Here is a 16,746-nt window from a genome sequence, read left to right on the forward strand (position 1 = left end):
CATCCTTGAAATGTGGGAGGAAACTAGAGATCCCGGAGAAAACCCACGTAGGTCACGGGGAGAATGTACAAACTCCGTACAGACAGCACCCGTAGTCAGGATTGAACCCGGGTCCCTGGCACTATAAGGCAGCAAAAAATATATATATATATTTATATATATTCTTAAATACTCATCTTTGTTTTCTCCCTATTAATCAGTTATTTTAATCATACTTTTCTGAATTTGAAATGTTTCCAATCAGACCTTCCATAATTCTTGGTATCATTATACTTTTCCTTCAATCTTATATCACTTCCCTGCTTAGTCAAATTTTCTGTAGACTCTCTATTCCTGAGTGGTATGAATCTTTGGTGGAACCGATGACATTTTCTTGGTGATATCTGCCACTACTTATCAACATTACACCTTTAAATCTAATTTCCCGATTCACTTTAGCCAACACTTTCTTCACCTTGCCGTTAAATTCATGACTGTTGTTTCAGACATGAATTAGTTTAGTTTAGTTAAGTACAGAGATACAGTGTGGAAACAGGCCCTTCGGCCCACAGAGTTCTCACTGACCAGGGATCAGCTGAAAACTAATTCTATCCCACACACCAGGGACAATTTACAGAAGCCAATTCACCTAGAAACCTGCATGTCTTTAGAATGTGGGTGGAAACCGCAGCATCCAGAAAAAACCCATACGGTCTATGTTATTTTATGTTCAAACCTTCATTTACCCGAGCCTCTTTAAGAAGCTGAAAATGTTCAGTCTTTGAGATTGACAGCATTGACCAATATTCCAAAGAACCTATCCCTCCAGCTGTTACCAGGCAACTGAACCATTCTACCAACATCTAGAGAGCAGTCTTTAACTACTATCTACCTCATGGGAGACCCTCGGACTATCTTTAATTGGACATTACTGGACTTCATCTTGCACTAAACGCTATTCGTGTTATTCCCTTTATTATGTATCTGTACACTGGGGATGGCTCAATTATAATCATGTATTATCTTTCCGCTGACTGGTTAGCACGCAACACAAGCTTCTCACTATTCTAAACTAAACTAAACAGTGTCAAAGCCATGGAAAGGTTTTTTCTCCCTGCAAGCTGGAGGTCTTCAGCATGAAAAACATCAGCGTTGGGAAACATAATCTTTCTCAAACACTGCCTTCTGAGTCAGTGCCTCCCACACTTTGACATCATAAGTTACCATATGGAAAATGTTTATGAAATGCACAAAGTAAAATCAGCTGGAAATGAGTGCAATTCCAGTGAATCATTTCAATTCTGTATTCTAGTTATTCTCATCTCATTGGGACATAACTGTTAACTTGGCGTCAAGTATTTGCTCAATCAATGACAATTGTTAGTCACTCTCAACTGAAACATTCTTTTATTGCAAAACATGCAGAATATTGCAGAATATTGCAGAACTGAATAACAGAGCAAAGGTGAGGAGGGAAATAGCTTACTTCTGCTTCTATTTCTTATGTTCTTTTGCAAAAAGACCATTATATCACAACATGTCACCATGACTGTGCTAATGATACACTGATGCTTTTTAACCCCATTGTCTGCTGCAAGCAAATCACCCAAAACACTGGTACATTAACGGCTAATAATGCAACATACCTGCTGTGCATGATTTGGAGGCCTTGAATTTGCCCATTTTATCATTTTTCTCTAAATTGTCCATTTTGGTCTTCTCAACATTTCCTGAAAGGAGGAAAACATTGAGCTATAAATTTGTTCATAAAAGTTCAAATACAGTAGAAACAAGGAACTGCAGGTGCTGGTTTCCACAAAAAACAATGCAAAGTGTCGGAGTAACTCACGGGTCAGGCAGCATCTTCAGATTTTTCTTCAGAATCAGTCTAAAGAAGGGCCCCAACCCAAGACGTCATTGCTTCGTGTTCTCCAAGGATGCTGCCTGACATGCTGAGATACTCCAGCACTTTGTGTCTTTTAAAATGTTTAATAAAGTGTTGCGTTGTGTAGGAAGGAACTGCGGATGCTGGTTTACACCGAAGATAGACACAAAATGCTGGAGTAACTCAGCGGGTCAGGCAGCAACTCTGGAGAAAAGGAATGGGTGATGTTTTGAGTCACGACTCTTCTTCAGACTTGTGCTGTTGTATTTGCAATTAGGCAATTCTGCGGACATTTCTGGGTGACACTCAGAATGTCTGATCCCACATTTTTCGTTGAGTATTTTGTCCTGCCTTGCAAGTTTCCTTTTAGCAAGTAGCTCACGTAAATGACGTCAACAATAGCACAACATCCAAAATTAGTATGCAGTGAGATTTACAAACTCACTGGTCCGAATGATGACAGTCCTCACACAACATCCAAATTTACTCACACAACATCCAAATTTCAATAATCTCTTCCTCCCTGCAAATTCCCTGAAAGCTTTTCACTGTACCTCAATACACGTGACAATAAACTAAACTGGAACTGAAACATTGTATTTCAAGGTTAACACACACAAACTACATTCTCAGATGAACCGAAATACAAGTACCCTGGACTGCCTTGCCAACACTTAGCCCAGGACACTGTGCAGCAACTTCCCCCGATTTTATGGTTACAGCAAAGTTTTTAGAGTTTTTTAGACGTTATACTTGAGAGATACAACGTGGAACTGGCTCTTTAGCCCAACGAGTCCCCGCTGACCAGTGATCGCCTTCATACACTAGCACTAGCATACACATTAGGGACAATTTATAATTTTTACCAAAGCCAATTAATTGACAAACGTGTACATCTTTGGAGTGTGGGGGAAAACCGGAGCACCGCGTGGTCACAGGGAGAATGTACAAACTCCGTACAGACTGCACCCATAGTCAGGATCAACTCCGGGTTTCTGGCGCTGTAAGGCAGCAACTCTACCGCTGCACCACTCTGCTACCCCTAAAGCCTGGCTTTAATATTAGGACTGGAATAGGAAGCAAACACAATAGATTTGGATCATGGATGAGAACTTAGCTTTAGACTTCAGAGATACAGTGCGGAAACAGGCCCTACGGCCCACCGAGTGCATGCCGACCAGTGATCACTCCATACACTAACACTATCCCACACACTAGGGACAATTACAATTTTTACCAAAGCCAATTAACCTACAAATTCATTAACCTTCAAACTAAAACATTAAAACAAATACATGAAATACAGTACAACTGAACAGATTTTTAAAATAATGAAATAATAAGACTGAAGTCCTGTTTTTAAACAAGAATTTCTTCCAAGATGCAGTCAACATGAAATCAAAGGTCTTACAGGGCAAGGAAGTATGCAAGAAAATGATAAAATAAGAGACCTTCAAGCCTATCTCATTGCTCATTGTGATTATGGCTGCTCTGTGCTCAACTCCTCTTTTGTGCCAGTTCTCCATAACCTTGAATTCCTCAAAGTTTCATATATTTATCAATCTGCGCCTTAAATGTATCTAACGATCTGGCCTCCACCACTCTCAGGGGCAGAGCACACCAGAGATTCACAAGATTCACTTTCCTCTGAGAGAACACACTTTCATACACCTCATTCCCAGGAATTGCACCTAATAACTAATCATTAGTTTCTAATTATTAGTTCTGCATTTTTTTAAATATGATGCAAATTTGTTGGAGGGAACCCGGTATGCTGATTAAATACAAAAGACAGTAAGAACTACCTGTGGCTACTTGCTACAGGAACAATTGTAGAGTTCTCCGTTATTACCGGAGTGAATCAATCTGTTAGCTCTCAAGAGTAGGTGGGATACTTTGATTTTGATCCCCACCAACTAGATGTGTGGTTATTATTGATAGCTTGGACCTGTCACTGGGATCTAATGTTGCACTGGCAGCAAAGGCACCAACACAAAGCTGTTCATCCTATGTACGTCATAACCTGGTCTAACGTGACTGCAGTTTTGTTCGCCATCGAGGGAAGGAAGGAGAAAATTGCTTTCCATTGGCCAGTCGTATAGGAAAGCTGAAAAAAAGAGAACTATGAGGTAAGTTTTTATGATTGTCTTTTGCATTTGTTGCCGAGCCAGAGAAAGCATGTTTGCTTCTTTCGGGGTTTCTTAAATCAGGTCTCATCTATACTCTGCACAGCACCAGATCACAACCCTCTACTCCTACCCTCAGACAGGGGTCTTAAATATTGAACAAATGACGTACCCTCCGAGTTAAACCAGCTGCTGCTTCCCTGGAATTTCAATGGCCCACAGGACCAATTGTAGAGCATTGTCGAGTGTTGTAAAATTGTAGGAACAGTTAGACAGGTACATGGATAGGACAGGTTTGGAGGGATATGGACCAAGCACAGGCAGGTGGGACTGGTGTAGCTGGGACATGTTGGCCAGTGTGGGTAAGTTGGCGGAAGGGCTTGTTTCCACAACGTATCACTCTATGACTCTATTACCTTAAAGCGCCAGAGACCCGGGTTCGATCCTGACTATGGATGCTGTCTGTACGGAGTTTATGTTCTCCCCAAGACCGCGTAGGTTTTCCCCGGGTGCTTCAGTTGCCTTCCACACTCCAAAGATGTAATGGTTTTAGGTTAATTTGGCTTTGGTAAAAATCTTCCCTAGTGTGCAGGAAACTGCCAGTGTACGGGGATCACTGGTCGGCGTGGACCTGGTGGGTCAAAGCGCCTGTTTCAACGCTGTATCTATAAACTAAACTAAACTAAACATAAAGCTGCAGTGTCTAATTTACGTCTAGGTCATCTGTAATTAAAATCTCCAGCATATAAAAAAAAGAGAAGGATTCCCAAATAATAATTTCATCAATTTTAACAATTTGCTTTTCTAACTGTGAGCAAAAAAGTATAGTAATGCCATTCAGAAAGAACAATTTTTGATTATCAAACATTGACTATCAGATTTGCCCTGATAATTATTTTCCTCCTTAACCACATAAGACAAATGCAACAGGGAGGCTTCTTGTGTTCATTGTTTTGGAAAGTTATCAAAAACATCCCAAAAAAAACCATTTACAGTCTCACAAGAGAAAGCTATTAAAAGAAACCTTTGTACTATGTTGAATTCAACATCAGTATCATCTGGTCACATTTTGATTTAACGTCCCTTAACATTATCTAACCTTGTAAATCGAAAACAAAATACTGCAATTCTAATTATGGGTCAGGCAGCATCTCTGGAGAACATGGAATAGGTGATGTTTCGGGTCGGGACCCTTCTTACGTCACATATTCATATTCTCCAGAGTTTATGTTAGCGATATTGCAGGAATAACAGGGATATGGGCCAAATATGGACAGGTGGGACTAGTGTAAATAGGGCACCTTGGTCAGTATGGGCAAGCTGGGTCAAAGGGCCTGTTTCTGAGCTGCATGCCTCGATGACTTTCTATGACTCTATGAAATGAATAGGTGACATTTTGGGTCGGGACCCTTCTTCAAACCGATCCAGTCTTCAGTCTGAAGAAGGGCCCTGACCCGAAAAGTCAACTATCCATGTTCTCCACGGATGCTGCCTGATCCGTTGAGTTACTCCAGCATTTTGTGTCTTTCCCTGACCACACATTACATTGGGCATGCTGAGCAGGTTAATTTCTTTCAGGCAATCTTAGCAAGAAAGCCAAATTGCGAAATATAAATAAGTGTTTTTATACTTTTCGTACAGAGGCCGGTCAAGCCAGAATACAAGTCTAGCTTTGACATGGGAATTGAGGTCACTGACGTAATTTCATCTGCTCCACCTATCAACACATCCCTTCCCACTCCTTTGCTGCCATTGTCAGCCATTTCCAGGATCCCATACAGGTTGCTTTGTAATCCATTCCACCAATAAAACTGGTTTGATAATCCACCAGGAATAGGTTTTTATCTATTTTCCACACCTGTTCACCTGCAGCTACAATCTGACCCATCTCAAGTGAATATGTTCTTTTTTTACAAAAGGATAAGGTCACATGGATTTTACTAATTCAGTTCTCAAGTGGCACAGCTTGATCTATAAGGGTCCCCAAAGATGAGAAATATATCATTTGGGAACAAGTAATTTAGTATCTTATGTAAAGATGTTTACCAAAAGGATTTTAGGACTGGATTATCTCTGTAAATTATTTTTTTTCTCATTAGCAACATCGTATACATGCATTAGGGAGCGTTCACATGTTCACTGTTTTGGAAAATATTACAAACAACATACACAAGGATATATTTACTGATCCACCAAAGACTGTGAGAGAGTTTCTTACTATTTTTCACAACACTGTATGCACAAAGCAACCACAAGAACAAATTCCGTTCAGATCACGATGTGCCATTTTACCAAACTTAAAATGCATTAATGTCACATATGCAGCACATGATTTTAAAAAAAAAATCAAATTTAGAAAGTTATTTCAATTTCAGCTGTTTCCTCACACGACCCATTCACACACCTAACTCCTGCTGAGAGGTAGACCAAAGAGTTATTCCCAGGCTTCAGCTGATGGTGCTCTGGGGTCAGTGGCGGTTGATTTTGCCATGGAACCAGAGGATTCTAACTCATGTGCATGAAGGAACTGCAGATGCTGGTTTAAACCAAAGATAGACACAAAATGCTGGAGTACTTCAACGGGACAGGCAATGTCTCTGGTGAGAAGGAATGGGTGATGTTTCGGGTCGAGACCCTCCTTCGGACTGACTAACTCATTATATCTTCCCTATCTCATCAAGATTCAGCATGCAACAAGCCAATGCATCCTTCCACTCAGTGGCAAGGTATTGGCTCCCCAGGTGAATTACAATATCAGGCTCAGCTTCCATTCATACGTTTACCTGACAGTGTATGAGCAGGTTCAACAACACATTACAGGGATAAGAAAATTATTCTGAACAGCTGTTTACACTAAATGTGGATCATTTAAGATGTTTATGAACACCAAATTTCTAATTATTTCCTCTTCGGTTTATGATGCCAAGGATGTTATCATAAAAGGATTTATCACCTTTTTTGCTATGGATGGCACAGTGGTGCAATTAGAGTCATATAGTCATGCAGCACAGAAACAAGCTCTTTGGACCAACCTAGCCATGGCAACTAAGGTACCCCATCAAAGCTATTCCCATCTGCCCATGCTTGGTCCAGATCTTCTGAAACCCTTGCTATCCAAATTAAATCAGTTAGTAGAGCCATGACCATACAGTGACAGATACCTGGGTTCAATCCTGACCTCAGGTACTGTCTGTGTCATGTTTGTATGTTCTTCCTGTGACCACATGGGTTTCCTCTGACTACTCTAGTTTGTTCCCACATCCCAAAGACACGTGGATTGGTAGGTTAATTGTCCACTGATATGTATGCGATTAGTAAAATCTGGAGGGAGTTCATGGGAATGCGGGAAGAATAAAATAAATTGAATTAACGTGGGATTATTATAAATGAGTGGTCGATGATCAATGTGATCGTAGTGCTGCAAAGGGCTATGCGGTATCTCTATCGCTAAAGGCTTTAGTATTAGGATCAACCATTAGGAAATGAAGTAAAGCTCAAAAGATAGATGTAAAGAAATTCTGCTTCATGCAAAGGTTGATCGACATGTGGAATAAATATCCCGGCAGGATAGTGAAAACAAATGCTCTCTAGTGTCTTCATGCTTTAGAACATAGAACAGGAACTGACTGTTCAGCCCCCAATGACTGTGCTACATATCTGCCTGCACATAACCCACATCACATAACCCACATCACTCTATCCCTTCACATCCTTGTGCCTATCCAAAAATGCAGTTATTATATCTGCCTCCACCACCACCCCCGGCAGTGTGTTCCAGGCACCCACCACCACTCTGTGCAAATTATTTGCCCTGTACATTGCCCTTAAACTTTGCCCTTCTCACCTTAAAGCTATGCTATCACCTTAAAGGCTTTGGTAAAGCTTTGTTAATCTTTGAAAATCTGCCGTTTTCCAAAGGGAAAGTATAGTAATCATGCTCAATTAGTTCTTGCCAGCAAATGGTTCAGATTCCGATTAGAAAGAACAATCAATACTACCAACCATCATTAAAACTGCACTTCCTTTATGTACAGAAACCATAGATTAGCCATTTCTCTGCTCAGCATTTATAAGGTCATACGTGATAGGAGCAGAATTAGGCCTTTTGGCCCATCAAATCTACGCCACCATTTAATCATGGCTGATCTACTCTCCCTCCTTACCCCATTCTCCTGCCTTCTCCCCATAACCCCTGACACCATTTGATTCCATCTACAATTACGATTGCTCTATTTGCTTTGTTCCCTTCAGTATATTAGAGCTATTTCAAGTGCTTCATGATTATGAAACTTAATGATCTTAACCCACAGGTTCACAGCCTCTGCATCTTTATCACCTGATTAATAGCACAGATGATTCTGATGACCATCACCAAGGCATCATTTAGAGCATTCAACAGGCCACTTTCACATTCAGTGGGGATAGTTTTGGCGCATTCCCATTAACACGTTATTTTCAATGACTGCCTTTTTTACGTCATAATATTTAATCTCTTTTTTGTCGACAGAATAAGTCAGGTCTATCTACTGAGAAGCTGAGAAACAGGGAACAGCAGATGCTGGTTTGGCAAGGAAAGGCACAAAATGCTGGAGTAACTTAGCGGGTCAGCAACACACCTGGAGAAGTGGTGTGACGTTTCGGGACCCTTCTTCAGACTGGAGCCATTGAGTTACTCCAGCAATTGTGTTGTTCCTGTTTACAAAGCTGTCCAAAGCAGCTGGAATTTTTAAACATATCTCTAGATGATTAACATACACAAACTATATATATATATAGTTTGTGTATGTTAATCATCTAGAATTAATCATATATATATATATATATATAAGTGCGTGTGTGTGTGTGTGTGTGTGTGTGTATCTGTGGGGGAAAGAGAGAGATTGTGTTTCATTGTTAAAGGTATGTCACCTCAAACAGGTAACCCCATCATGATTAACAACACATGAAAATAGGGAGGTGATCGTTCACATTTATTGCAGGAGAGAAGCAGATTTTCTGCCTGTTTTGGCTCCGCCCTGACTTTCCTTCCAAATGAGAAGCTAAATTGGGCAGTATATCCATTAGGCAGTAGTAAAAGTAAACATCCCCTTCAACCCCACATCCCCTCAATGCACCCCCTCCCCTCCAACTCCATCCCCCCCTCCCGCCCACCCAGCTCAATTTTTAAGGTTTGAAGATTATGTTGTTTTAGAATGCAGGTAAAGAACCTTAAAAATATTTTCCTTCCTTATCCCAATCATTTAAATACTGTAATTAATATATTAATTGGCTTTATGTAAAACACAATTATTTTGTAAAGACACACAAAAAAACTCTTTAAAAATTATTTTAATTTTGTAAAACATTTAAAAAACTTCACCAGTGATGAGATAGAACTAAATTTGAACACCATTTTGAAATTTGGAGATGTGTTACGAGCACAAACGAGAACAAATTGTAATTACAAAATAGAAAGTATTTTAAAACTTGCCTGCCACGTAGAAAGTGATTTCCTGGCATCCTTTTACAGTGGCTGCAGATGGGTCCCCTGGGAAAATTGTTACTCTCCAGAGGGCAATTCCGAGAGCCTCAGCAATAGTACTGCGGAATTCATATCTAGAAAGAGAAATGCGTTTCAATTTAATCTGTTCGAAGTCCAGTTTGTGGCATTGGTAAATTTTGATGATTAAGTGCAAAACCATCAGGAGCTTTAAGCTGTGGGGATGTAGCTACTAGGAACCGATGTGAGATTGTCCCAAAACTTGTTTCATACAAGAGCATTATTACTGATAGAAAGGCGACATTCAGTCCATGTTCAAACTCGACTGGGTTTGCTTTTTCTAAGGTGGTTAAGCTGGAACCCATATTAAACTGTTGTAGGTGGTTTCCATTGGTCAGTGGTTGAGGCTCAAAATTAAAACCATCACAGAAAGAATTAATGGGAAGTTTAGAAAATATTTATTCAAAAAACAAATCAACTTTGAATTTCCTCAGTATACTCAGTTGGCCAGGCCAAGGACCTTGCAGGAAAGAAGGGGCTGGAGGTAGGATCAAGAGTTAACAAATCAGTTGGGGCTGCTGAGGAGATAGGGGGCCAGAAGGCCATGGACCTAATGTGGGTAAATGAGATCAGGGTCAATAGGTGGCATGGACATGATGGGCCAAAGGGCCTGTTTCTGTGCTGTATGACTCAATGAGAGCGAGGACCAACGATGGTGAGAAACAGAAAGGCAGGAGTAGAGGTTTATTGGATGATCGGTGGTTGGGAGTCACGAGGGATAGTCCTAAGCTTTTGGGAGTGAGCACTGTTGGTAGCAGGATGGGATCCTAAAATAGGCAAATCAATCAACTCAAATAAATAACTTACGGGGAATCTACCAGAGGTACATCCAGTAATGGCCTTGGCATCTACTCAGCAAAGTCTACTTGTAGACACATGGAAGCAGGCTTTCCTCACTATGAAAATGCTTGCTTCTACCGGAACGTATCTTTACAGACTCATCTGTGGATTTTGTGGCACACACACACAGAGCAACAGAGAATGAACATTGCAGACCACAACATGCAAGTCCCATCATGGGTGTTTATAATTTATTAAATGAGTTAATTGTTGGAGAAGAATTGAAGGCTCTGGGAGTGGCTAGAGGAGTTTGACATTTATATTGTCAGGCAACTAACCCCTGTCTTGGACAACACAACCTGTTAAGTTGGGTGCAGGCTACATAGCTTATAGACTGGAAAATCAGTGTAAGATCTAAAGAGAAAATGCAAGAAACATGGAACAGTCAGAAATTGTTAAAAAAACATCTCAGGCATGAAATCAGGAAGGAACGAAAGAAGACAATTTAATAAGTTTAGAAAAGCAGAAGTAGAAATAGTAGAAGTAGAAATAGGTGACTGTAATAGAGGGGAGTTAATGTCCTGCAATAACCTACAAACCATTTAACAGAAAACAGTTGACATTATATATTAAGAATACACATTGCCCATATTTGTGTAAGGAAGAACAACAGATGCTGGTTTACACTGAAGATAGACACAAAATGACAAAATGCTGGAGTAACTCAACGGGTCAGGCAGCATCTCTGGAGAAAATAAATACGTGACGTTTCGTGTTGAGATCCTTCCTCAGACTGAAATTCAGGGGAGAGGGAAACTAGAGATGAAAATGTGCAAAGAGCAAATGAATGAAAAGCATGAAAAGAACAAATCAAAGCCAACCAGATGACCAAGGAAAGGTGGAGCCCACAATGGTCCATTGTAGGCTGTGGAGAAGGTGATAAAGGATGTATACAAACAATGAAAATAAGCAGGGCGACATTGAAACTAGCAGGATGACTAGGGTGGGGAAGAGGCGGAGAGAGCGGGAATACAAAGATTACTTGGTTAGAGAAATTAACATTCATACCCCTGGGTTGTAAGCTGCCCGTGAAGTAAGAGGAACTGTTCCTCCAATTTGCATTTGACCTTACTCTGATAGTGGATGAGGCCCAGGACAGAAAGGTCAGTATGGGAGTGAGAAGGGGAGTTAAAGTGTTTGGCAACTGGGAGATCGTGTAGGCTAAGGCAGACTGAGCGAAGGTGTTCAGCAAAACATTGCCCAGTCCCATATTTGATGTGTTAAACCAGTGGTGTATTTAGCTCTCAAGTACAATCAAGGTTTCCTGAAAAATAAAAAAAATGACATTGAAGCCATTTGTCTTTGAACAAATAGTTAGGGCATTTTTGTTTTATATGCTGCATTAAAAATAACATGTGATTTCAGATTGAAGGCATCTTTGCAGCTGTTGTGGTATACCATATGGGGTGATAGGAAATGGGACAAATCCTTAAAGTATGTTCACTGGGCAGCTACAGTGCAGTGACATGAAGGCTGGAATAGTGGGGGGAGATAAACAGGAGGCAAACAGCAGTCTGCTTGGGAAATATCATTCTCCAAAGTTACATCCCTTGGAATTTCCTGTTGAAATGGAGAATATCTTTGGCACACAATTTTATTTACAGTAATCCTTCAGCAGCTTGAGCCACTGTCAGGAAATTGTACTGGTAACTTATGTACAATGCTCTTTTCAGAAACATTTTTTGTGTGTTATTCAAAAGCTTATCGTAATGTGTAGGTTTCAAATAATAAGCCTGTTTCCTTGACAATGTCAGATTTTATGGTGCCTTGTGAATGAATAGAAAATGTACATTGCACTGAGTTGTGCTGAGTTCCCTCTGTAATTAAAATAACAGGAGTTTTAATGTCATTTACAAAGGAAGCCATCAATTGGTACAAACTGCCAGTAGATTATTTTCATCCTGTAAGTGGGTTTTGTTAAAATGTTGACGCCACAATGACATGTCTGAAGTTGGGAGATTTGATAGTTGACACTCGAGCCAGGCAGATCTGTGCAATTACAGTTGATTGTCACTGAACAAATCCCTTAATCAATGATAAAACCAGAGAAGAATTCAATAGAGTGCTTTTACTGAGGCTTGGACTCTTTCTATTAGCTGCAGATAAACGTAAAAGTTAACAGACTAAATGTTACCAGCCAAGATTTTGGGAAGCGTATTAATGGTTTCAGCAGTTTTAGCAGTTCAACCACAGAACTTGGTAGTTTCTGACCAGCCGACATCCTCCAGGTTTTAGATTCCACCTTGACCATATCCTATATCTAAACCTTCCACAGTCCTCACCCTCCCATTATTCTGGCCTGCAGTGGTTCCAAGCTCTCATAAGATCAAAAGTGATAGGAGTAGAATTAGGCCATTTGGCCCATCGTGTCTACTCTGCCATTCAATTATGGCTGATCTATCTCTCCCTCCTAACCCCATTCTTCTCCCCATAAACTCTGACACCTGTACTAATCAAGAAATTATCTCTGGACAGCTCCAACTTAAAATTCTAGTCCTCATGTGTAGTCCTCATGATTAATCTCTCCCCATCTCCAGAACCTGCTTCAGCCTTATGAGCACCAGGTCATTGGCACAATTACCACCAACCTACAGCGTCTCAGTTATTCCTCTTTCTCCTCAACTTTAGCAGGTGTGCCTTCAGTTGACGTGCATGACATTCAGTTGTCAAAATTCTTTCCCAAAACTATTCTGGCTCTCCAACTCCCTATCCTCTTTTAAGACCCTATGGCCCTTTATTTGACTAAACATTAGGTCACACTTTATATTATCTCGTTCCCACTGATTCAAGACAAATTGCTTCATTAATGCAATAATTAATTTTGTTAATTTAGAAGGTACCATCACAACATTTCAGAAACATTTAGACAGGTACAAGGACAGGATATGGGGCAAATGCAGGCAGTTTGGACCGGTGTCGGTGGAACATGTTGGTCATTGTGGGCAAGTTGGGCTGAAGGGTCCGTTTCCACGCTGCATGACTCTATGACTCCATTACAAATTGATGTTTTCACAACTGTTGAAGGAATATTTAATTTTGTGTAAATGGAACATTTTAATTAAAAGCAAATATGAAACCGCAATGGGCAAAAAGTGGTGGCAGTGGCAAAAGCACCAACCAGCTCAACATTAATCATCCCACTGTCTGACGTTAATTGCGATTTATTCCAGGAACTAAACCAAGCAGGCAGCTTTTTGAAATGGCATTACCTCTTTCTATATTACCATTTTTATATTTTTATTATTAAAAAACAGGAACAGAAATTGGGGGAGTGTGGTGTCGTATATTTATATCGTTTTGTAACTGTTGAAACCAGAAGTAAGATCAAAAATAAATAATGATTTAGATTAACGGAACCACAGCATTTTAAAGGTCTCTTAATAGCAGCTGTTTCCACAGTTTAAGAGACCTGTTTTCATTCATACTGAGATTGTTTAAGGAACACGTGATAGTTGTATTCCTTTATTTTCTTGCAACAATCAAGTAGTAAGCAATGTTACAACATGGGACTGTACAGCACAGGGACAGGCTCTTTGCCGAGAATGTCTGTGCCAAACATGAAGCCAATGTGGCATCCTGTACATCGGCGAAACCAAGCATTGACTCGGCGACTATTTCGCCAAACACGTGCTCATTCCGCCAAGGCCTACTGGATCTCCTGGTTGCTAAACATTTTAACTCATCTTCCCATTCACATACTGACCTTTGTGCTGGGCCTCCTCCACTGCCAGTGTGAGGCCACATGCAACTGGAGGAATAGCACCCTTCTATTCCACATGGATAGATTACAACCTAACAGTATGAACATTGAATTCTCCAATTTTAGATCAATACAAACTCCAACCCCCTCTCCCCCCTTTTCCCCACCTGGACTCACATTTACTTCTCCCGTCCCCCTCCCCTTCTGCTTACATTCTTTCCTCTAGCTTCACATTTCACAACTCTGCAAACTTTTGTCTCAAATCTTCCGTCTTTTCATCTCTGGTCTTTTTCCAACCATCTGCTATATCTACAAACTAAACTAAGACATGAACAACCTTAAAGGCTGAAACAGTGTTACCATTGCTTTGACTTTTATGCTGTTCTGATGAAATAATACACATGCAAATATTAAATCTATGTTACTCTACCCACAGTTGCTGATTGACCCGCTGAGCATTTATATCTGGGGTAGACACAAAATGCTGGAGTAACTCAGTGGGACAGGCAGCATCTCTGGAGAGAAGGAATGGGTGACGCTTTGGGTCGAGACACAATAGGGAAAGTTAGTGGCACAATAAGTGGCCACCATGTCATCAAAAGCAGCGAGTATCATTATAGACATTGACAATTACTAAGCTCCATAAAGGGAAGACAAAATGGGACAGAACGCTCCATTGACCGAGTGGAACATGATCAGATGGCCTTCTTCATGGCAAATGAACTGAGACCTATATTTTTTTTCTTAATGTTTCCTCTGATTATTATGATATCAAAAACATTCTTCCTACAATTTTAAATAGAACTTGAATGCTCTGTTATAAAGTTGATATCTGATATTAGGAGAGATCAAAGAAGCATAAAGATATTTAAGAGGGAAAGAAACAAGCTGTCTGTTGCCTTATGAAGACTAAATGTGCTGTAAAATGCTTTAGGCAAGAGACAGCAGTTGCACTTGCCCTATCATATAAACATGAACTAAAATGTAAACCCTGCCAGAAGATTTCTGGATGACCAGCGTGATTCCTTTATTTTAAGAAAGATTAATAAACAAGTTCAGTGAATCTATTGACTTAAAGTGACCAAAAGATAATTGAATCCTTGTGCCAAGACACTAGAAAATTTTAATCTTTAGAGATACAGCACAAAAATAGACCCTTCGGCCCACCAAGTCCGTGCCGACCAGTGATCTCCCATACACTAACCTACACACTAGGAACAATTTACAATTTACAGAAGCCAATAAACCTGTACATCTTTGAAGTGTGGGAGGAAACTGGACCACCCGGAGAAAACCCATGTGGTCACAGAGAGAATGTACAAACTCGGTAAAGATGCCCACAAACTGAAAATATGATGCTCAATAAGAATTTTAAATGGTAAAGCTACATTTAATCATCCTTCCTAAAGCAGTAACAAAAATGCAAAGCATCACACATAATATATTTGGATTCCCTAAAGGTCTTTGATAAGGTACTCTGCAGAAGATTCAGAGTGAAAGGTCATTGACCAGATATATTTCTCTCTCCACAAATGCCATCTGACCTGCTGACCATTTCCACATTTTTTAAATTGTTTTTCTATATAAGGTTCAAATAAATCAGCAAACAACAAAATGAGAAGTGGCATTTAGGATGTTGCACAATGATTTGTGGTAGGACCACTATTGCTCGTCGTCATTATAACTGATCTACGATCAGGAACTAAGAGGATTTCTTGAAAATTTATGAATGACATCAAATTGGAGTGAAAGAGGAGAACAGGCAGAGGGAAGACTTAGTTAAAAGCACAGTCATCTACCGTTCTCAGAATGGGCACATAACCGGTGGATGAATTAAACATAAGGGATAGGATATTTTGATAGAATAAGAAGCATTTTTTTTTTTAGAGAAAGCTTCCAAAGAGGGTAACAGAATGACAAGATATGAGAAAATTGAGAATCACCAAAGGTGATGACATTTTCTAGTTCAGGGCAAAAGCAGTTCAAGCAGTACTGAATCTATTAATGCATCAGAAAAAGAATGTTTGTAGGATACCTGAACAAGAATTCAAATAAGGCAGTAAATATTAATTGTATGGTATACAAAAACCATTTCATCACTGGCCTTCAGCTGAAACATTTACTCACACCCAGTATTTACATCAACATGTAGATACAATGTAATTCCACATTAAATCCATTGCGACCTTCATCCACTTCAGTTCTTACCTGCTGAATGGGTTCACATTTGGAAAAGTTAATAACTTCACTGAAGATACAGCGACAATGTCAGCACAGTCCTTCAAGCTTTTACTGTGATCGTTATTGTGAATCACCACTGATCTGCCCACAACTGGAAATGAAGGAAGAAGGCAATTTGACCATTATCTCAAGAACAATTACTGTCATAAATGCAAATCCCAAATCAAAATAAATGCTAGAAATACGGAACAAGTCAGGCAGCATGGAGAGCTTTCTCACTTGGCAGACACTATGTTCACTTTTTATGATTGTATTTGTAACAGCGAACACACGTTTTAGCTGGCTTAGGAATCTCCAGGTGGAATTTAAGTTCTTGCACTTCCTTTTGTGCTGTATTAATAATAATTTAACTGGTAGGTGCATAGTGTATGTCCTAAAATTTACAAAAAATGATCGAAAGGATGCAAAGGCAGTTTGGTGTTTTTTTTAGATCGGG

General features: G+C 40.0%; 1 protein-coding gene across 1 annotated transcript in view; it reads right to left on the minus strand.

The window, feature by feature from the left end:
* The window catches only part of cusr (Copper-only SOD repeat protein), an 87,330-nt gene that overhangs the window by 11,209 nt on the left and 59,375 nt on the right, over positions 1 to 16,746 (minus strand). The window contains exons 7-9 of the mRNA XM_078413401.1: positions 16,278 to 16,401; positions 9,461 to 9,585; positions 1,626 to 1,709 (exon numbers count right to left, since the gene is read on the minus strand). Coding sequence (XP_078269527.1) covers positions 1,626 to 1,709; positions 9,461 to 9,585; positions 16,278 to 16,401 — 333 coding nt within the window. The remainder of the gene's footprint in view (positions 1 to 1,625; positions 1,710 to 9,460; positions 9,586 to 16,277; positions 16,402 to 16,746) is intronic.

This window comes from Rhinoraja longicauda, chromosome 16 (assembly GCF_053455715.1).
Source record: "Rhinoraja longicauda isolate Sanriku21f chromosome 16, sRhiLon1.1, whole genome shotgun sequence".
In the NCBI taxonomy this organism is placed as follows: Eukaryota; Metazoa; Chordata; class Chondrichthyes; order Rajiformes; family Arhynchobatidae; genus Rhinoraja; species Rhinoraja longicauda.